The following is a 22,858-nucleotide window of genomic DNA, read 5'->3' as shown; positions in this document are numbered from 1 at the left end:
ACGGTTCTTACACCTTTCCAGTGTTCAGGTCCAAACTGATTTGACCAATTGCTACTTAACACACACACACGCACCCCCCGTCAACGTGGGCGGCTGTTTTGCAAAGCGAGGCTAAATCTGTGGTGTTGTCAACCTTCTGCTTCTTTCTTGATCCAGGCGTCCCTGGAGTCGGTCTGGCTGCAGTTCCTTATCCCGGTGCCAGAGGAGGGGAGGGTTTCACAGAGGTGTTGGCGGGGCTGGGACACTGGTGTGATCTGGCTAGTGCAGGGCTATCCTTACTTCTCCGGCGTGGGGACTGTCCAAGGGAAGAGCTACCAATGTCATCTATCTGGATTCTGTAAGGCCTTTGACATGGTCCCCCACAACATCCCTCTCTCTAAAATGGAGAGATATGGATTTCATGGTTGGACTGTTGGGTGGATGAGGAATTGGTTGGATGGTCACATCCAGCGGGTAGTGGTCAATGGCACAATGTCGAGATGGAGATTGGTGATGAGTGGTGTCCCTCAGGGGTCCATACTGGCACCAGTACTCTTTAATATCTTCATCAGTGACATAGACAGTGGGATCCAGTGTGTCCTCAGTGAGTTTGCAGAGGACACCAAGCTGAGTGGTGCAGCTGACACGCCTGAGGGACATGATGCCATCCAGAGGGACCTGGACAAGCTGGAGAAATGGGCCCATGTGAACCTCATGAGGTTCAACAAGGTCAAGTGCAAGGTCCTGCACCTGGGTTGGGGCAACCCCCAGTATCAGCACAGGCTGGGGCATGAAGGGATGGCGAGCATCCCTGCCGAGAAGGACTTGAGGATACTGGTAGACAGAAAACTGGACATGAGCCGGCAATGTGCGCTTGTAGGCCGGAAAGCGAACCGTATCCTGGGCTGCATCCAAAGTAGCGTGGCCAGCAGGTCGAGGGAGGGGATTCTGCCCCTCTGCTCCGCTCTGGTGAGACCCCAGCTGGAGCACTGCATCCAGCTCTGGAGCCCTCAGCACAGGAAAGACATGGACCTGTTCGGGCAGGTTAGGAGGAGGCAACAAAGATGATCAGAGGGCTGGAACAGCTCTGCTGCGAGGACAGGCTGAGAGAGTTGGGGTTGTTCAGCCTGGAGAAGAGAAGGCTCCAGAAGACCTTATTGGAGCCTTTCAGGACTTTAAGTAGGCTTCTAAGAAAGATGGGGACAGACTTTTTAGCAGGGCCTCTAGCAACAGAGCAAGGGGTAACAGTTTTAAACTAAAAGAGGGTAGATTTAGACTAGACAGAGGAAGACGTTTTTCACAGTAAGGGTGGTGAATGACAGGCACAGGTTACCCAGAGAGCTGGCAGATGCCCCATCCCTGGGAACATTCATGGTCAGGTTGGAAGGGGCTCTGAGCAACCTTCTCTAGTTGGAGATGTCCCTGCTTATTGCAGGGGCATTGGACTAGATGACCTGAGAAGGTCCTTTCCAACCCAAGGATTCTCTGATTCCCAGAGGACAAGCAGCTGAGCATAACCTATCACTGCATGGTCTTGGTAAAGGCCAACAGCTTCCTGGGCTGCATTAGGAAAAGCATTGCTGGCAGGTGGAGGGAGGTGACCCTTCCCCTCTACTCGGCACTGGTGAGGTGACATCTGGAGTGCTGTGTCCGGTGCTCAGCTCCCCAGTGCAATCTAGGAAACTTGTTGACCCATGCACCATCTCCACTACCACTGGGCACCAAGAGCATTTAAAACCAGAACCTGTGCTCCCATGGGACCCAGTGGTACCGTGAGCTTAACTCACATCACAGGGAGAACAGACCATTTAATAGACCAGTTCCTTAGACATTTTATTGGCAGCACCTTTGGAGGAAGAGCCCAGCCTTCAGGCACTGCAGCTGGGAGATGCCCTTTGATTGAAGAGCTGTTATCGGACAGGCCACACCTGACACAGTGTTGTGCGAGGGTCAGACACAACTGGATCACACCTGAATCCAAGGAGCATAAGCCCAGAAACATTTCTACAAGGAGGATTATCACAAGGGAAAAAAAGTAGACTCCTGGCCTAAGAGAAACTCTGGGAAATGTGGAGAGGAGACGGGCTATTGTCAGGGAAACAGCGTCCATTGGGTGAGTTTCCTGAGGGCCTCCTTGAGCTCCTGGTTCCTCATGCTGTAGATGAGGGGGTTCACTGCTGGAGGCACCACCGAGTACAGAACTGCCACCACCAGGTCCAGAGCTGGGGAGGAGATGGAGGGGGGCTTCAGGTAGGCAAAGGTGGCAGTGCTGACAAAGAGACAGACCACAGCCAGGTGAGGGAGGCACGTGGAAAAGGCTTTGTGCCGTCCCTGCTCAGAGGGGATCCTCAGCACCGCCCTGAAGATCTGCACGTAGGACACAACGATGAAAACAAAACAGACAAATACTAAACAGGCACTAACCACAATCAGCCCAACTTCCCTGAGGTAGGCATCTGAGCAGGAGAGCTTGAGGATCTGGGGGATTTCACAGAAGAACTGGTCCACAGCATTTCCTTGGCAGAGGGGTAGTGAAAATGTGCTGGCCGTGTGCCCCATAGCATAGAGAAACCCACTGCCCCAGGCAGCTGCTGCCATGTGGGCACAAGCTCTGCCGCCCAGGAGGGTCCCATAGTGCAGGGGTTTGCAGATGGCAACGTAGCGGTCGTAGGCCATGACGGTGAGAAGAAAATACTCAGCTGCCATCAAAAAGGCAAACAGAAAGACCTGTGCAGCACACCCTGGGTAGGAGATGGCCCTGGTGTCCCAGAGGGAGTTGGCCATGGCTTTGGGGACAGTGGTGGAGATGCAGCCCAGGTCGAGGAGGGAGAGGTTGAGCAGGAAGAAGTACATGGGGGTGTGGAGGCGGTGGTCGCAGGCTATGGCGGTGATGACGAGGCCGTTGCCCAGGAGGGCAGCCAGGTAGATGCCCAGGAAGAGCCCGAAGTGCAAGAGCTGCAGCTCCTGCGTCTCTGCGAATGCCAGGAGGAGGAACTGGGTGATGGAACTGCCGTTGGACATGTGCTTCCCCTTGGGATGCTTATCTGTGGAGCAGGAAAAGGCAGTGCTGAGTTAGGCCAGACTTCTCCAAGCAAAACCTCTTCCATGTCTCCTTGCACCCCCACGTTCAGGCTCTCTCTTTTCAGGAAGACCTCTCTGCCGCTGCCTCACTGCTGCTCCTGGTTTTGCTGCCTGAGGGGGCCATTGTGAGCACGGGCTCTGCAATGGGCTCCTGAGGAGCCCTTCTTGCTGTGCAGCAAGACGGAACTAGGGACGCAGGTGACCTCCAGTGAAACGTACTTGTGATATATCAAACCGCTTCTCGGCATTTTCCATTCGCCCAACTGCAGAGCGGAGCTGAGGGGATTTGGTTCTGTCTGTTTGGTTCTAGTTTCTCTTGCCACATTTAGGAGGGCTTTTGGGTGGTTGAAATCCCTGACGTTTCCAATGCCCTCCATGTGAAATCTTGTGGGTCCTGAGCGGCAAAGGGACGGTGCCATAGTGCAGAGAGAGGAGAGCTGCTCTGCCCGTCTGCCCTGTGCTCAGCTGTGCTGTGCTGGCAGCCTGGAGCTGGGGGATGATCACACTCGGGTGTTCCCCTAACGAGAAACCGCTGGGAGCAGAGGGATCCAGGTTCAACGAGCAGATGGGCGAACCCTCGCCTTTTCTCAAGCTGCCTGAGGAGGATTGTATCTCTCCCCTCCCAGACGGGGACATGGAGAGATCAGCTGTGCAGCTGCCCAGCAGCACTTCCACAGCCTTAGCACCGCGGTGTCTTCTCCATGGGGATCCCGGGTAGCCCAGAGGCAGCGTGGGAGAGCTGAGCCCTTCTGGAGGACACCCTGCAGCCCAGCAGGACACCCGGGGAAGGAGCTGAATGTTCCACCGTTGTCTAGAGGAGACTTGCTCGCACAGACACGTCTGTACACCAGGGCCCCAAGGGTCGGTGTCTGAACAGGAGCTGACCCTGCCAGCCCGACCCCCGTGCCCCGCTCTGACCCTGCAAACCCAAGGCTCAGAACACGGGCAGAACAGGCAGGAGGGGATGGCAGTGAAACACCAAGGGAGGAGGGATGTGCAAATCCGATGGGAATCGGGGCTTTGTCCTTCTCTGGCTGCGGCTGCTGCAGCGGCAGGGCATGGCCGGGACCCCCGGGCTGGGGGGCAGAGGCTCTGCTTAGGCTGGGAAAGGAGACCAGGGAGGAGTCGCTCAGGGGAAGGTGTCTGCGCCCAAGGGACGGCAGGGAGGTGCCCACATCCCCCTCCCCAGCGTTTCTGGCAGCAGCTCCCTCCCTCCCTGCCCGTGTCTCTGCTGCTGGGAGCTCTTCCTGCCTGGAGCATCTCCCCGTCCCCTGCTCAGCTGCCCGTCAGTGCTCACAAACCCCATCCCGCTTGCCCTGTGCTCACCTCTGCCCGCAAACACCTCCCGGGGCAGGGCACTGCCCAGGGCCGTCTCTGCCTGCGCAGGGCTGAAGACCAGACCGCAGGACGCCTGATGTGGCTGGGAAGGGGAAGCTGCTGCTGAGCTGATGTCTTCCCGAGAAGTGCCCTTGGAAATGCCATGAAGCAGAAGGGAAGCTGTGAGACTCTCTGACCCTCGCAGCGCTCTCTCGACAGCAGAAGGACCATGCCCTGCCCTGCGGGGGGTGGCTCCTGCCACCCACCGCTTCCCCTGCACAGCTCTGGGGAGCTCCCTGGGCAGGCTGAGACCTGACCCTGCCGGGTGGCAGAGCCCCTGCCCCGGCACACAGCCCTGCTCTGCAGCATGTCCTCCTCCTCCTCCTCCGCACCAGAGAAAAGCCAGGAGAGCCGTCCTGACAGGTCCTGTCAGCTGTGGGTGTGCCAGGCCCAGGAGACACTTCCAGGAACTCCTCTGCACTGCCCTGCAGCCAGAGACTTACCGTGTCCAAGGGCTGTGAGGATTCCTGCCCCTGTGAGCTGTCACCTCTCCTCCCACCCCAGGCTGCCTTTCTCCTCTCTCCCACTCCTCTCCGCTCCCCTCGCTGCCTGCAGGCAGTGCCCCCAGCCCTGCTGCGCTGGGCAGAGGAGCTGCTCCTGGGCAGAGCTGTCTCTCTGCAGCGCTGCCCGCTTGCCACCAGCTCCCTCCACCCCAGCAGCCCGGCCCAGCTCCGCAGCAGAGGACCAGCCCACGGCAGCACTTTCTCTGCCCGCGCTGGGCTCCCTCCGGGTGTCCCTGGGGCTGCAGGGGAACCTGCTGGGAAACAGGCTGAAGCCATCCCTGGGGTGCCCTCCCTCACCTGGGGAGGGACACTTCTCTCCAGCAGCGTCATTCCCCTCTCAGAGACAGAGTCAGGTCAAAGATCACCTCTTCTTGTCCCACCGTGAGACGATACCCAGACAGGCAAAGGGAGGAACCTCCTGTACCTCCTGTACCCATGCAAACCACAGGGGACACTGGAGGTGCCAGAGGTGGCCCAAGACATGTGCAGGTCACTGTAAGCTCTGATGGAGCAATTCAGAGGGACAGGGCAGCGTCTGGGGTCGTCATTTTGGAGGCCGCTGGGGCATGTATTTGGCCAGCTGAAGTGACAGCAGATGGTCACGCTTAGGACAGTGAAGCCTGTTCCTGCTCCGTGTGTCCAGGGCAGCCTGTGGAGGTACTCCTCTGAGCAGCTGGAGTCATTGCCATCGGGAGAGCTAAGTCTCTCGCCCTTCTCCATCAGCTGTATTTACCAGATCTCCATTGACAGTCACGGCAGGTTTCTCACAGACCTACAATGCTGAACCTAATTCACGGGGCTCTTAACTGCCAAACTCATTGCACCAAGGCCAATCCTTGATGCGAGTTTCAGGAGCAAGGGCAGGGGGGAATGCACCACCACACCATCACTTGTTCAGCCTTTGGGAAGACAGGAAATTAATAACAGTGACATTCCTGGTGCCAAAGATGGAATTCTCCCCCTCAGCCTCAGCTGAATCCCGTCTCCGTGGGCAGCACCGAAAGGCACAGGCTGAGATGGTTCGGTATGTGGGCAGATGCCTGAGCCTCTCTCAAGACAGCAATGGAGCAATTGCACGACACTACAGGAAATGAAAGGGGGCACTTATTTCATGGATTTGCTGCCCAGGGTAGAAAATACCCCAGCAACCATCTCAGAAACACCAAAGGAAGGTACAAAATAAGAACAGCATGGCCAATGGGGAAAGGATTAAGAGGAGTGGGAGATAAACCCCAGCCAGCACCTAAGCCCCTACCCAGTCCTTGCTCACCCACCCCACCCAACAGCAAGATGGGGGAGAGAAGGGCAGAAGGATGGCAAAAGTGAAGAAGCTCGTGAGTTGAGATAAAGACAGTTGAACGAGTGAAGCAAAGCTGCACGTGCAAGCCAAGCAAACGAGGAATGAATTCAGTACTTCCCCCTGGCAGGCGGGAGTTCAGCCATTCCCAGGAAAGCAGGGCTGTGTCCTGACTAAGGGTTACTTGGGAAGACAGAGGCCAGAAGCACAAGTGCTGCTCCTTCCCCTTCCTTCCCCTGAGTGTTTTCTTGCACTAAAGGCCACCCCTCAACCTGGAACGAATCCACTACTCCAATCCCCCACCTCAGTATTTGCCACTAAACCGAAGCCCAAACACACAACCCCTTACCCATACTCTTACCCTGTTGATCACCGTAATCCTTTGCCCATACCCCGAGCGTTGAAATGTTGGCCTTCACCCGAGCCCTCGCTGCCGCCCTAAACAACACCCACCCCACAGCGCAAGCCCGTTCGCTAACACTGACCAGGCAGCACAACACCAAAACTACCACAGAAAACTTTGCCTGACCCCAACAGAGAACGGCGAGCTCTAATGTCTAATTGTAAGCTGAACACCCACCCCCCAAAGCCCTCCTTCCCATGCTCTACCCCCTCACCTCGGTCCCCTCTCCTAGCCCTGACTCCAGCTGTTTGGCCCCTTGGGGGCAGGGCAGGGATCGTGAGGTCCCAGGGCGCTGCCGCGGCGTTGGAAGAGGAACGTGAGGTTACCCGCGTCTGAGCAGCTCTTAGGCCACAGGGAGGAGATGGGTGGGAGGGCGATGGTGAGGTCGGCTGTGCCGCAGGCTCTCATGGCACAGCAGAAGGCACGTGGCTGTGAGGTCACTTCTGTCTCTGGAGTTGAGAGGCCAGCGGCAGGAATGTGGCTGGGAAGGGGACGGTGAGGTCCCTTCTTTCGGAAGCAGCTGGGGGTCAGCCCTTGAGTCAGGGCTGGGACATGTGCTGTGAGGCTCACAGCTGCCAGTGTCTCTGACAGGCCAGCAGAGGCAGCTGGTGGGCAAGTTGGTTGTGGGACTCCCTTTCCCCGAGGACCTGCGAGGCCCACCCGGGAAGAGGGCTTGGGTAGGGGTGGCCACGTCCTCTCCACACGAGTACCTGCTGGGACGGCAGTGCGCACACGGTGTGGGTGCTGATCCGAGAAGCTGAAAGGCCAGCAGCCGGCGTGTGCCTTGGAAGATCATAGTGAGGTTGTTCTGCCTGGTCAGCTCATGCAGCGAGTCTTGCAGATCCCATCTGTGGAAGGGTTATCCCCTTCTACAAGAATAAATTAAACTAGTCTTTCCCTGGGGACTAGCCTTTACCAAAGTTCTGTGTTCTCCAGAACACAACAGCAATGGTTAGAAGGTGCCGACTGATGCGGTGACAGCGCCCAAAAGCTTTCTTTGCAGAGCATCCAAACAGAAGCAATGACAGTATTTCTACACTCATGTCTCCAGATACGTCACTTGTGAAATAAAACAGTCATGCCACAAAGTGAATTAACAGCCACATTCTCATGAGGATATTAAGCAAAAAGTCATCATGTTTGTGCTAGTAAAAAAACCCATGAAATCTTCCTCCAGTACTTATCTCCTAAACAGGACAATCACGCTCAGGGGTTTGTCTGAAAGCACAACGCAAACTCCTGTTCACAGCAAGGTATTTCAATGTGTAGAAAATTGTGAACCTTTTGCTCCTGTGATCACGTTCAGTGTTTTCTTAGAAGGGACGAAATTCGTGCCGTCATTTCTACTGCCCCCAGAAGAGGATGCTCCCGTGTGGATTGGTTGTGGCAGTTTTAGGTAAAGGTAAGGACAGTGCAGTTGGCCTACGGGTACCAGGTGGGAGCTTCCTGCAGACTGCTCATTGCCATCGACTTCCTTCTGCAGCCCAGGAATATGATCTGCAGAACACAGCCTGCAGGCCAAGCTGTACGTAGGGCACAGCACAGCTCAGGCCTGGCTTTACTCAGGAACACTCTTACATGGATCCCTAACTCCTGGAGGCACAATGGTTTCTTGGTCAGGATCGCTGAAGTGCCTGAGGAAGACTGGGAAGGTTACGAGTTGTCCTCTGGGCAGCTGGGGGAAGGCACACAGATTTAGACCCTGGTAATCATGGGGGACTTTGAAGACCACGGCCCTCTGCTAGAAGGCCTCAGTTACAGGGAAGGGGGAGGTGATCCCTGACCTGACATGATGAGAATGCCCTCCTGGATAGGTTTTTCGCAAGATGACAAGTCAGGACTGGTGGAGGATGTGGAGGGCCGCTTTGGCTGCAGTGCCAGTGTGTTGGTATAGCAGAAAACGCTGAGCCAAGTCAGCAAGACAAAGTGTAGCAGTGCTGGGGAGACAGGACAGAGGACCTCCACCAACGCTTTGGCAGCGCTCTTCCGAAGGCAGCCCAGGATGACGTTGTCTGTCTTTGCTGCAAAGGTGCAAAGGCAGGAGAAGAGAAGGCTTTGGGGAGACCTAATCACAGCCTTCCTGTTCCTTCTTGGGTATCAGCAAGAACATGGAGCCAGGTTCTGCACTGTCATGCATGATGGGAGAAGGAGGGCCAATGGGCATCAGCTGAAACAAGGGAGGAGAAACTTTTGCCCCATCAAGACAGTCAAGCACTGAAGCAGATTTGCAGAGAGCTCATGTCCTCTCCATCCCTGCAGCTTTTTGAGCCCTAAATGAATAAGCCCCTGAGCAACCTGCTCTGACCCCATAGCTGACCCTGCTGAGAGCAGGAGGATGGCCTAGACACATCCTGAGGTCCCTTTCGGCATGAAGGATTCTGCATTTCCATCCACAACAGGTCTTCTCTTCGTGACGGGAAGCAAAGCACTCGGGTTCCCAGTGACCACTGAAGTCAGCCACAAAGAAGTTGGGTCAGACGACCTGTGAACTTCTTGTCCCACTGCAGGCATTGTTGCTCAGATGCAGGGCTGCTTGGCAGCTCCCCCCGGGCAGCCCTGAGCATTTCCTTCACTTCACCTTTTCTTTCCTTTTTCCCTCTTTTCCTGCTCACAATTTCTTCCCCTTGGCCATCCTTGGACCCTCCCGTGCAAAGAGCCCACCTCTGTTTCCCCTTTCCTGCCTGGCCCTACTTTGGCTTCCTTTGTACCTTCCTTTGGCGCTTCTGAGCGAGTCACCATCGGAATGTGTACCTTGGTCAGCAATATCATCGAACCAGTGCTTCCTTCCCTTATGCGTAGTGTCCTGCAAGTCCTGGTGCTGCTATCTTGTTAGAGGCACGTCCTGTCAACAGATTTGGTGGGCCACCTGTACGAACACACTAAAAGGTTTCAAAACAGAGCTTCACCCCTGGGGGAGACCTTGAGAACTCTCGGATTTGGCAGTAGAATCCTCATGGAATTTTACAAGGAGAAGATGTGAGTCCTTTTCTGGGAGTAGAGGAACCCCAAACATGAGGGCAGGCTGTGACCCGAACAGCTGAGGAGTGACCCTGAGGAGGAGAAGGACCTGGGCGTTACGAGGGGTACCATATGAGTGAGTGGCGCGTGCTCAAAGTTAATAAGGCCAAATGCCTACAGGGCTGCATGAGGAGGAGCGTGGCCACCCAGACAAGGGGGTTCTCATGCCCCTCGACTCAGCTCCGGTGTGGCCAGATCTGGGCTCATGTGTCACCTATGTGGGACTCCCCAGTCTGGAGGAATGGGGAGGAACGGAAGAGGTTCTAGAGGAGATCTGCCCAGGATGGGGTTTGGGGCCTGTGTGGAGAGGCTGAGGGACCTGGGCTGCTTTAGCCTGGGGAAGTGGAGGCTTGGGGCACTACAGAAGTAGCCTGCAACATCTTGAAGGGTGCTCTCAGAGGTGGTGGAGCTTTTCTTGGTAGTGGGAAGAGAAAGAGAACTCCAAAAAGTGCAGCTTGGAAGGTTCAGACTGGAGGTGAGGCAGAAGAAACCACAATCAAAGGGCAGCCTTGTGGTGCAAGAGGGCACCCAGAGGGCATCTGGATCAGCCCATGGCTTTGTGTTTCAAGGAATGGCCAGCGAGACCAGAGAGACATCCCTGAAGGTACAGAAATGCTGGGCTGAGAGCCAGGTGGGAAAGCAAGATGGTTGTCTGCAGCTGGAAGGGAAAGAGCTGCAGGCACGGGACAGTGCAGGACAGCCTGCGATGGAGGTGGCCAAGGGCTCTGCATAGACTAAAAGGCTCATCAGACGGAGGGCTTCGTCCCCTTGGCCATGGCCACTGCCTGCACCACGGAGGCCTACCACAGGAAACCCTCTTTGGAGGCTCTGGACATTTTTTCCCCAGCATGGGGACACCAGGAGGGGTCATAGAATTCTCCTACACTTGGCACTGCTCACCCTCACATCCACCGCCCCCAGGAAGAGCCCCGAGCCACGCCTGAGGGACAGGATCTGTGGTCCCAGGGCCTGGGGGTCAGGGCTTGGCCCTTCTGCTTCGTAAAACAGACCGAGGGTTTCCTCAGCACGACAGCCGCCTGCACAGGGCCTTTGCCTACCGGCCCTCATGGCCTCCAGCCATCTGCTCTAACGAGTCCCTGGGGAGACGTTGTCAGTGATGGCCCTCAGTGGGGCCAATTAATACTTCAAGGTACTCTGAGTGGAGCTTCAGACTTCTTGAGCACTTTCTTCACTCTTCTCTCAGTACCTGAGGATCATGGGCTCAGCACCAAACACACCATGGGGCTCATTAAAACACAGAAAGCCCTAACGAGCCATGGCTCTTCCTGTAATTTTCTTCAAGTCTTCAAGACTTGTGCAGCTAATTGGAGAGGTTTCATAGTGCAGCCAAGGAAGAAGATTTCAAAGTGCATCTAGTAAAAATTACTTTGTATTTTAAAGGATATTTTCAATTACTTTTCAGTCTGAAGAAGAGGTGATAGAAGCATTCTGCCAGTGGTATTGACCCAGGGTGTCCCCTCAGGAGGGCTGGACAGCTGGGAGAAGCAGTCCCCTAAGACCTGACACTGTATGGACACCTTTGCTCCTCACCGCTCCCCCCTCAACATTTCTGACATCGGCCACCTGGGACTGACATCACCGTCCCTTGCACCAGACTTCTCCACTCATCTCTGCAGCTGGATGTGACAGCTCCATGGCACCATCTCCCCCCGCCCTCCTTAGAGAACTGGCTGCACACAGGCACGGAGGAATTGCTCCTACGTGTAAGGGCAGAAGAGTAAGCGTGATCAGTTCTCATAAACAATGCAACACACTCTGTAACGACGTGCTACGTACAAGCTGCCTCTCAGGAGGTCACCTGTCTACAAGGGGTAATCTCCTGAGAAATGATTTAGGTACGTACGAGAAGAGAGATGTGGACATAATGAAAGAGTTGTCTAAGGAGACACTTAGACTGTTGAAAGACAGGAAAGCTTTTAACTCCCTGAAGCTCAAAGCAGCAGCTGGCAAGCTGAGAGGAATCTGAAGGAAAAATCCTCGAATCATAGGATATCTCAAATAGGTTCAACAGGACGTTCCCTTTGTGAACCCGTGTTGACTGTTCCTGGTGATGACATTGTCCTTCAAATGCCTTTCAACAGCGCCTCGAGTCACAGAATCATCGAATACCTCAGGCTGGAGGGCACCCATAAGGATGATCGTGCCAACTCCCTGCTCCTGGCAGGACTACCTAAAACTAAACCAGATGACTAAGAGCATCATCCAGACGCTCCTTGAACTCTGACAGGCTTGGTGCTGTGACCACTTCTCTGGGGGGCCTGTTCCAGTGACCGACCAGCCTCTCAGTGAAGAACCTTTTCCCAATGGCCAGTGTGAACTTCCCTTGATGCAGCCTCCTTCCATTTCCTCGGGTCCTACTGCCAAGGAAAATCCCCATTGTGGATGGGGCATCCACAACTTCTTTGGGCAACCTGTTCCAATGTCTCCCTACCCTCACAATGAGGCGGCAGCGCTTTGTGGCCTCCTTTGGTGTTTTGCAGATTGTGTTCATGGCAATTCCTACCTGCGTCTTGTAGAGGCCTGCAGCTCCTCATGCTGTTATCTGCTCAGGCCACACCACTAGCATGGTGAGCCACCCGCACACCAATATGAACAACTGACCAAATGGAGCTTCCATCCAGAGGGACCTTGAGAATCTCAGGGACTGGGCCAACAGGAACCTCTGGAAGTTTACAAGGAGAACTGGCCAGTCTGGCCTCAGGAGGAATAATAAACCTCTACATCAGGGCCAGCTGGGAGCTGACGTGCTGAGCGTGACTCTGAGGAGAAGGGCCTGGAGCTACGAGGGACACCATACGAGCCAGTGGTTGATGCTCACCACGAGCAAGGCCAGCATTAGGATGAGCATGTTCACCCAGACCAGGATCGTTATTATTCCCCTTGGCACAGCACTGCTAGGGACCCCCCCACAGGCGTTCGTCCCTATATTTTGATAGAGTTGGGATGAGCTGGAGAGTGCCCAGAGGGGATCTGGCAAGGCAGGTTTGGGGCCTTAAGCAGATGCCCTGTGTAGAGCGGCTCAGAGACCTGGTCTTCTTTGGCCCTTCTGCCCAGTGGTGGAGAGGCTCAGGGCAGTATAGGAGTAGCCTGAGACGGCTTGGAGGGTGGTTTCAGAGGTGGTGGAGCTTTTCTCAAAATTGGGAAACAGCATGAGAAAGAAAAAATGCCACAAATTGCAGCTTGGGAGGTTGAGATTGGACACGAGGAGGAAGCAATGTCACTCCAAGGTCAGTTCTGTGGGATAATAGGCCACACGGAAAGAGTCTGAATTACCCAAACTTGGTATTTCAATGAACAGTCTGCAAGGATGGAGAGATATCAGTAAGGGCAGGCAGATGCTCAGGGGAGTTTTCACATCCCTGACCAGCACTGCCTCTTTGACAAGGACCAGATTCAGGTGAGCATCCCCTTTGTTGTCCTGGCACTGTGCAAAGGAATTGTCCCAAGAGACCCCAGACACCAGCAGGACAGTGTGCATCCTGCTGTGCTCCCCTTCCAGCGAGTGTCGGGGTCATTAAGTCCCCAAGAAGACCTGGGGCCATTCATCTGGGGACTACTTTGTCTTGCTGAAATAAACCTTTCTGCACTTCCTTGTCCTGACTGCAGCTTCTGAAGGCCTGTGGTGGAGGTGAAGCTGATCTCCAGGAAGACAAGGTGCTGCTGAAAATGTGCTGGTGTTTGGACGCGTGGAGATCCAGGAACACTGTGAAAATCATTCACCTGTTCCTTGATTGTACCATCACAGGGCTGAGCAAAGGGTTTTTGAACGAAGAACCAGGAGAGTTTGGGAGTAGCCAAATGATTTGGGACCCTGGGGTGATGGGCTTCCTGTTCATGAGCTGCTGTGCATCGGCTGAATGAACTTGAGTCAGCCCTTGCCTCACCGCAGTGGTGGGATTCAGTGGCTGGCCAACAGAAACCAAATCTGCCTGAGATGCCACCTGGGCTTGCACAAAGGAACCGAACCTGCCTGCAACGCTCTCCGGGGTGTCTGTCAGGCATCCCCTCGCAAGAGCAGTGGTTTTCCTGCAGGCCCTGTGTGGTCCCTGACAGCAGCCTGTAGGTGTGCCGGGGAGCGCTGGCATCTCACGTAGCACCCCAGGCCTGTGCTTGGCCGTTGAGCAGCTGCCCTGACTTAGGTTAAGCAGTGTGGGATGTCCATGAGACAACGGCCATTACAGTCGAGGAAGGTCTAGGAACTACAGCTGATGGAGAAGCGAAGGAGAGGGACTTAGCTCCATTTGGTCAGCTGAGTACCTCTGCAGGCTGCTGTGGACATGAGGAAAAGGGAAGGTTTTAGTTGTCCAACTGTAAACATCTGCTCTCGTTTCCCTCCACCAAAGGAATTCCCCACCGGGCTCCAACGTGACCCCCCAGATGCTGCCCCGTCTCTCAGCCTTGCTCCATTAGAGCTTGCAGTCACCTGCACACATCTTGGAAAAGCGCTGGTGTCACCTCAGATGTCACCAGGTGTTCCCACCCGAACACCCTCAGTCACCATTAATTAGCACGAGAGCCGAGACGAGGAGCTGACGGGCAGGCGCCTGTTTTCTGCCCACGTGCACTGAGGCAAGGGGAATCCCCCCTGCTGTGGGTCTGTGGTCTGCACGAGAGGGAGCCGAGTCCTCTTCCAGCCCCAAGGCTTCACCCCCAGGGTGGCATTCGCTGAATGTCTCAGCCGAGTCCCTTCCCTCGGCAGGGGACAGGAGACCCCTCCCTGCCACGTTCTGCTGGTCCTGCCTAAGGACGGGACATGGAACGACAGTTCTCATGCCGAACTCTGTGTCTGAGAGGGGAAGCGACTCTGCTGGAGAGAAGTGTCCCTCCCCAGGTGAGGGAGGGCACCCCAGGGATGGCTTCAGCCTGTTTCCCAGCAGGTTCCCTGCAGCCCCAGGGACACCCGGAGGGAGCCCAGCGCGGGCAGAGAAAGTGCTGCCGTGGGCTGGTCCTCTGCTGCGGAGCTGGGCCGGGCTGCTGGGGTGGAGGGAGCTGGTGGCAAGCGGGCAGCGCTGCAGAGAGACAGCTCTGCCCAGGAGCAGCTCCTCTGCCCAGCGCAGCAGGGCTGGGGGCACTGCCTGCAGGCAGCGAGGGGAGCGGAGAGGAGTGGGAGAGAGGAGAAAGGCAGCCTGGGGTGGGAGGGTGGTGAGAGCTGAGTGTGGGGGACAGCTCTTCACAGCCCTCTGTACGGTAAGTCTGGGCGTGCCGGGCATTGAATTTGGTGATTCTGGAGGGATCTCCTCGAGCTGGCACATCCCACAGCTGTCGCATCTGCAGGAGGACTCACGGCTTCCCCAGTGTAGAAGAGGAGGACGTGCTCCTGCGCAGGGCTTCCCTGCTGCACGTCAGTGGGACAGGGAACGACGGTGTCCTTGTCCTGTGGAGGACCACAGGGACACAAAGCTGGGTGTGCGGCCAGGGCTGCCCAGGGCTGTCCTTCTGCGGGAGTCCCTGCGCCCCGGGGGATCTCTCCCTGGCTATTTCGCAGGAAACTACAAGAGGATGGAAAAAGTCGGGATTACCTGAAAGGGAAGGAGTCTGTGCTTGGAGACTGGTCCTCTTGGTTGGCTGGGGGGGAAGTGGGAGATGGGACTTTATTTTCCCACTCTGGAGAAGGCACGGAGGTGCCCGTTCTCTTGAGGGGTCATCTGAGCTGCTCCTTTGCCCCTGTACGGACAGAGATGCCCCTGGAGCAGCTCCAGGAGGTGTTTGCAGGGCAGAGCCGGGCACCCCGTGGGTGGGATGGGGCTCTCTGTCTGTGAGCACTGACAGGGAGGAGGTTCGGGCACAGGGAAGTGGTTCCCAGCACAGACAGCGCCCGGCAGCAGAGACATTGTCCGAGCGGGAGAGGGAGGAGATCCCAGAAATGTGGTGGGAGGGGGGTTCGGGCACCTCCTGCCATCCCCTGCAGTGCCGGCTCCTTCCCCAGAGCAACCCCCCGCTCTCCCCTCCCTCACACCGTTGCTCCGCACCCTCAGCCTCACATGCACTTGGCCATCAGTTGCCTTCCCAGCAGCCCCACCAAGAAACCGGGGGTGAGGAGTTGGGTTCAGCAGAGACACCAGCGCTCTGGGTCCTCTCCTGCAGCTTCTTCCATGGAGGAAAAGCAACCAACCCCCCTCCCACACTTTGGGGCTCTGGGCACTCCAGTGCGTGGGGCTGGAAAAGACCTGACCCTCCCTTGATGACACCCCAGCTTTGGGACACTTGACTCTTTCCCGGGGGGTCCTGCTGGGCTGCAGGCTGCCCTCCAGAAGGGCACAACTCGCCCATGGCAAGCCTGTGTTTCCCAGGTGCCCGAGAGAGAAGCCACCGCGGGCTGAGGCCAAGGAAATCCTGCGGGAGGGCGGAATGTGGGCAGCTGCAAGGACCCTCTGTGTCCCTGGCTGGGCGGGGAGAGCTGAGATCCTCCTCAGGTACCACGAGATGGGCTGAGCGGCTGGGAGAGCTGCACATGGAACTGGGTTCCTCTGCTCTCAGCAGTGTCCGGGTTCTTTTGGGGAACAGCGCAGTGTGATAGTCCTCCAGCTCAGAAAGGTGCCGGCACCGGGCAGCTGAGCCCGGGGCTGACGGACAGACCGGCTGTCCTCACGCTGCTCGAAGGGACAGTCCCTTTGCCGGCCAAGGTTTCACTTGGAGCGCAGCAGGAACGACAAAGATTTCTGCCTTAAAAGCACTCCTGCCCTCGGGTGTGGGGGGACAAGAACAGAACAAACAAAACAAAATCCCCACAGCTCTGCTCTGCCACCAGGTGAATTGGGAGCAACAAAGCTGCAAAGCTCTTTGATATCAAAAGTGAATTCAATCTGAGATCACCCCGTGTTCCTCCTGACCTACGGACACAGGGCAGGACTGAGTCCTCCAGAGCCCACAGCAGAGTGTCCTGCTCCTTGGGGCATCCTCGGCCAGCACCAACCACAGCTCATGAAAGGCACCGGACAAAGGTCTTCCTGAAAGAGAACAGTCAGTCTTGGAGGTTTCTGTGAGAAACAGCACAGATTTTGCTCAGATAAATATGTCCTTAGTGATGCGTTTTCCTCCTTGGACAGGCTCCCATGCCCAGAGGAAGCAAATGTCCAACGGCAGCTCCATCACCCAGTTCCTCCTCCTGGCATTCGCAGAGACGCGGGAGCTGCAGCTCTTGCACTTCGGGCTCTTCCTGGGCATCTACCTGGCTGCCCTCCTGGGCAACGGCCTCGTCATCACCGCCATAGCCTGCGACCACCGCCTCCACACCCCCATGTACTTCTTCCTGCTCAACCTCTCCCTCCTCGACCTGGGCTGCATCTCCACCACTGTCCCCAAAGCCATGGCCAACTCCCTCTGGGACACCAGGGCCATCTCCTACCCAGGGTGTGCTGCACAGGTCTTTCTGTTTGCCTTTTTGATCTCAGCTGAGTATTTTCTTCTCACCGTCATGGCCTACGACCGCTACGTTGCCATCTGCAAACCCCTGCACTACGGGACCCTCCTGGGCAGCAGAGCTTGTGCCCACATGGCAGCAGCTGCCTGGGGCAGTGGGTTTCTCACTGCTGTGGGGCACACGGCCAGCACATTTTCACTACCCCTCTGCCAAGGAAATGCTGTGGACCAGTTCTTCTGTGAAATCCCCCCGATCCTCAAGCTCTCCTGCTCAGATGCCTACCTCAGGGAAGTTGGGCTGATTGTGGTCAGTGCCTATTTAATATTTGTCTGTTTTGTTTTCATCCTGCTGTCCTACGTGCAGATCTTCAGGGCGGTGCTGAAGATCCCCTCTGAGCAGGGACGGCACAAAGCCTTTTCCACGTGCCTCCCTCACCTGGCCGTGGTCTGTCTCTTTGTCAGCACTGCCATCTTTGCCTACCTGAAGCCCCCCTCCATCTCCTCCCCAGCTCTGGACCTGGTGGTGGCAGTTCTGTACTCGGTGCTGCCTCCAGCAGTGAACCCCCTCATCTACAGCATGAGGAACCAGGAGCTGAAGGATGCCCTCAGGAAACTCACCCAATGGACGCTGTTTCCCTGACAATAGCCCGTCTCCTCTCCACATTTCCCAGAGTTTCTCTTAGGCCAGGAGTCTACTTTTTTTCCCTTGTGATAATCCTCCTTGTAGAAATGTTTCTGGGCTTATGCTCCTTGGATTGAGGTGTGATCCAGTTGTGTCTGACCCTCGCACAACACTGTGTCAGGTGTGGCCTGTCCGATAGCAGCTCTTCAATCAAAGGGCATCTCCCAGCTGCAGTGCCTGAAGGCTGGGCTCTTCCTCCAAAGGTGCTGCCAATAAAATGTCTAAGGAACTGGTCTATTAAACGGTCTGTTCTCCTTGTGGTGTGGGTTAAGCTCACGGTACCACTGGGTCCCATGGGAGCAAAAGTCCTGGTTTTAAATGCTCTTGGTGCCCAATGGTACTGGAGATGGTGCATGGGTCAAGAAGTTTCCTAGATTGCACTGGGGAGCTGAGCACCGGACACAGCACTCCAGATGTCACCTCACCAGTGCTGAGTAGAGGGGAAGGGTCACCTCCCTCCACCTGCCAGCAATGCTTTTCCTAATGCAGCCCAGGAAGCTGTTGGCCTTTACCAAGACCATGCAGTGATAGGTTATGCTCAGCTGCTTGTCCTCTGGGAATCAGAGAATCCTTGGGTTGGAAAGGACCTTCTCAGGTCATCTAGTCCAATGCCCCTGCAATAAGCAGGGACATCTCCAACTAGAGAAGGTTGCTCAGAGCCCCTTCCAACCTGACCATGAATGTTCCCAGGGATGGGGCATCTGCCAGCTCTCTGGGTAACCTGTGCCTGTCATTCACCACCCTTACTGTGAAAAACGTCTTCCTCTGTCTAGTCTAAATCTACCCTCTTTTAGTTTAAAACTGTTACCCCTTGCTCTGTTGCTAGAGGCCCTGCTAAAAAGTCTGTCCCCATCTTTCTTAGAAGCCTACTTGAAGTCCTGAAAGGCTCCAATAAGGTCTTCTGGAGCCTTCTCTTCTCCAGGCTGAACAACCCCAACTCTCTCAGCCTGTCCTCGCAGCAGAGCTGTTCCAGCCCTCTGATCATCTTTGTTGCCTCCTCCTAACCTGCCCGAACAGGTCCATGTCTTTCCTGTGCTGAGGGCTCCAGAGCTGGATGCAGTGCTCCAGCTGGGGTCTCACCAGAGCGGAGCAGAGGGGCAGAATCCCCTCCCTCGACCTGCTGGCCACGCTACTTTGGATGCAACCCAGGATACGGTTGGCTTTCCGGGCTACAAGCGCACATTGCCAGCTCATGTCCAGTTTTCTGTCTACCAGTATCCTCAAGTCCTTCTCGGCAGGGATGCTCTCCATCCCTTCATGCCCCAGCCTGTGCTGATACTGGGGGTTGCCCCAACCCAGGTGCAGGACTTTGCACTTGACCTTGTTGAACCTCATGAGGTTCACATGGGCCCATTTCTCCAACTTGTCCAGGCCCCTCTCGACAGCATCATGTCCTCAGGCGTGTCAACTGCACCACTCAGCTTGGTGTCCTCTGCAAACTCACTGAGGACACACTGGATCCACTGTCTATGTCACTGATGAAGATATTAAATAGTACTGGTGCCAGTATGGACCCCTGAGGGACACCACTCATCACCAATCTCCATCTCGACATTGCGCCATTGACCACTACCCGCTGGATGTGACCATCCAACCAATTCCTCATCCACCCAACAGTCCAACCATGAAATCCATATCTCTCCATTTTAGAGAGAGGGATGTTGTGGGGGACCATGTCAAAGGCCTTACAGAATCCAGATAGATGACATCGGTAGCTCTTCCCTTGGACAGTCCCCACGCCGGAGAAGTAAGGATAGCCCTGCACTAGCCAGATCACACCAGTGTCCCAGCCCCGCCGACACCTCTGTGAAACCCTCCCCTCCTCTGGCACCGGGATAAGGAACTGCAGCCAGACCGACTCCAGGGACGCCTGGATCAAGAAAGAAGCAGAAGGTTGACAGCACCACAGATTTAGCCTCGCTTTGCAAAACAGCCGCCCGCGTTGACGGGGGGTGCGTGTGTGTGTGTTAAGTAGCAATTGGTCAAATCAGTTTGGACCTGAACACGTGAAAGGTGTAAGAACCGTGCGTGACACCGCATTCGGGGTGCCCGAATCTGAACCTGACAGCTCGCGTGCACGAATGCAACAATTCCTCCTGTAACGCTAGACTGGGCATCCCAGGCTGTCTCCTTGGTGGGCAGGGGTCTGTTGCCAAATTTTTGTGAAAGCTCTCCATCGTGGCCACAGGGTCCTGGCCCCATTCCTTCCCTTTGCACCGGAAATTCACCTCCCCCCAAAAGTCATGGTTGGGTTGGGAAACTGTGGGGATGGGAAACCATTGGGATAGGAAACCAACACAGGTCTGAGAAATCATCGCTGGGATGGGAAAGGGTGGTGGGGGTGGGAAACCATCATTAAGGACAGGAAATCATCAGCCAGATGGGAAATAACTGAGAGGGGAAGGTGTTGTGCTATGAAAACCAAACCCTCGCGAGGCTGGCTGAAGCAGGTGCTGGTGGAATGTTCGCCATGGGGACAGAGGCTCTTTGCCCCCAACAAACCCCACACTGACCAACCGCCACGGCAGGTACAGCAGCGGCTGTACAGAGGGAGGCTGACATGGAGACAGCCAACGAGTACAGCTACCCCTAACCCACCGCTCCAGCAGGGTTCCCCGTAGCCCCGAAATGCAGAAAAGAACCAGAGACAGAGACCTGCACCCACCTGCTCCAGCCCCCACCCTCTCCCAGAACCCCATTTCTTCCTTAATTCCAGCCCCCACCCTCTCCCAGAACCCCATTTCTTCCTTAATTCATTACACAATATTGGAGTTTGTGTTTTCCCTCATGACGAGGATTTCGGTAACAATTCGTTCCAATTTGGGCTCTTGTAGGAGATTAATTTGCTTTATGGTCACCCATAACAACAGGGAAAACCATTAACTTGAGTAGTCTTGTTCATGCACGTTTTGGAAGCAGGAAGTGATTTTGTTACTCTGAAAACACATAAAAACAGCTGGTAATGCTTTAGTAATTATACGATTTGTGACCATTATTTCAGCAACTGCTGTTATTCTGGACTTGACTGCATAACAGAGAGAAAACACAGACGTACATTACGTATAAAACGCCGTACTGAAAAGATCATTAAGGTTACAGAAACAAAAAAAAAATACAACCGTAGCACTACCTAGCTTATTGAATTTTGATTTTGCAATTCAAAACATACATTCCCTAACACAGTTTAGATTGGCAATTACTTTGTGGGTTTGAAAAAACTAATCCATTGTATGGCATTTTATGGATACATCCTGGGCTCTAAGCAGAGCTTAGGGCTTTTAGACCCCATATAGACCTCTACCTAAGGGCAGTTACAAAGTGCCTCTGTCTAGTCCTGCTCTCAACATGGCACGAAAGAGACCACCCCTCCGCTCCCATTCCTGGGTTTCTAGCCACATTTTCAGGCAGGGTTTGTATAGATTCAAGACAGCTTGCCTTGGAAAAGGAAAGGAATGTGAAGAGGCCACTTTAAATCGGCCACTACAGGGGCTGTCAAAGCTAACGCCGCTTTCCTTCTGACATCTTCAGGAACCAATGTGGACATGCCTGTAGTCCTACAGCCCCGGTGCTAAGTTACACGTGGCACAGCACAATTTAAAGGTTACAAATGACCCTGCTGTTTTGTTAAGTTGTCTTGGTGTTTTTCATTCTTGCTGAAAACAACTTATCCATGCCCGTCCTTAGTCAAAGTCCAATTTCACAAAATGTCATGCTTGGATATATCGCTAGAAGTCACATCTAGTTGCTGGTTCATTGCTTTGGCACTGTATCTACAGACATGGTAACAGTTAATTAAGCTAACAGGTGCCTACTGGCTACGTTAATTAACGCACATCAAAGGGCAAAGCCCGCTGCGTAGTCTTGTTGGGAATTTGCCTTTGGAGAGATGGCTATTTGTTTCTTTACTGTTTTAGCCATGGGCTAATCATATTGCCTGTTTCCACGGTGCTCAACTTCCCTGTCTAAAAGCTCCTTTTTCAGCACCAACCTCCTCTTCACCTGCTCCTAAGTTCACACAGCGATCTTTCTCCTGTTTGCCTGTGTCTCACCGCAGCAGGAGCCCAGAGGGAATGCAGCCCTCTCGGCAGCAAGGTGCGTCCTGCCGACCTGCCCGGGGCTGCCAGGCAGGCATCCCGACTGCTCACCCGGGCTCCCGTTACAGGCAGCGGAGAATAAAAGCCACCGCCGGGGTGTTGGCAACCGTCCGGCAGACTCCAGATGTGGGGCAAGCAAGGGAAGTCTGGCTGATCCGTTGGCTACGTGTAAATTGAAGCCTACAGTGCAGATCCTGTGATCTGAAGTGATCATACCAGAACTACTCACCTGCCTAAATAAATAAACTCACCTTCCCTAATTAAGGGAAAAATAAAGAAGGGAATAATCGCCTTCCTGTCATGTCAAATGCCTAGAACTGTTTCCCACTGAGCTCTATGCTTGGTCTGAGAGTGCTAAAGTGTGCAGCTAGAACATGGACAATGTCATCTTATTTCAGGCCAGGCTCCCATTAAGCAGTAATCTTAAGGCAAACTTCTGCTTGCAAGAACAGACTTTCATCTGTTTAAAAACATCAAAAAACATTTTGATGTTTTTAAACAGAAAGTTAGAAAATAGCCCGTGATCCCTTTGCTGCTGCTGCAAAGATGCTATGGTTGACTTTCCTTCAGCCTGCAAGGCTGGCACTCTGTCACAAAAGGCAAATCTCACAGCTTGCTCCACCATTCTTAAATGCTAGGAAAGCTAAAGGTTACCTTCACACTCACCGAAGGATGGGTTTCTCGGTATCCACGGGCGATTTTACCAGCAATGTGCAAAGGAAAATTAACCAAATGCTGTTATAAAACTGCCTTTTGTGGGGAAACCCACAGAACAAGGAAATCCAGAGAGACAGCATGGTTCTTTCACAACATCCCTCCAGTAGAAACAGCTATTTTACATAGAGAGGAGGGTAACAGGACAATAGACTAGGTTACTCTTTTTTCTACAGTTTCTTGTGTCTATTTTTTGCCCTGTTTTGCCAGTAACTAAAAGAATTGGAAACTTGGTCAATTGGTCTTTAACTGTCAATGCTTCTGTTCCCCCATTAAAGCTTGCTGAAAATCCACCTTAGCTGTGGCAGTTCTATTCTGACAAACCACAGT

At 54.6% G+C, this 22,858-nt stretch overlaps 2 protein-coding genes and 1 pseudogene across 3 annotated transcripts in view; 1 reads left to right on the top strand and 2 right to left on the bottom strand.

Moving 5' to 3' along the window:
- Positions 1 to 22,858, bottom strand: part of LOC309416430 (E3 ubiquitin-protein ligase RBBP6-like) — a 70,087-nt pseudogene that overhangs the window by 28,750 nt on the left and 18,479 nt on the right. The window lies entirely within an intron of this gene.
- On the bottom strand, positions 2,069 to 3,000 carry LOC309416397 (olfactory receptor 14J1-like; the record flags this gene model as incomplete). Its single annotated transcript, XM_082015953.1, has 1 exon — positions 2,069 to 3,000. One exon carries the CDS (start codon positions 2,998 to 3,000, stop codon positions 2,071 to 2,073), a length of 930 nt encoding a protein of 309 aa, XP_081872079.1. The 3' UTR covers positions 2,069 to 2,070.
- LOC309416412 (olfactory receptor 14A16-like) lies at positions 16,693 to 17,678 on the top strand (the record flags this gene model as incomplete). Its single annotated transcript, XM_082015966.1, has 1 exon — positions 16,693 to 17,678. The coding sequence occupies exon 1, from the start codon at positions 16,704 to 16,706 to the stop codon at positions 17,676 to 17,678; it is 975 nt and encodes a 324-aa protein (XP_081872092.1). The 5' UTR covers positions 16,693 to 16,703.

This window comes from Phaethon aethereus (assembly GCF_964289735.1).
Source record: "Phaethon aethereus genome assembly, contig: HAP1_SCAFFOLD_108, whole genome shotgun sequence".
NCBI lineage: Eukaryota > Metazoa > Chordata > Aves > Phaethontiformes > Phaethontidae > Phaethon > Phaethon aethereus.
Note: the sequence above shows the minus strand (reverse complement) of the source record. Positions and strands in the feature narration are given on the sequence as shown.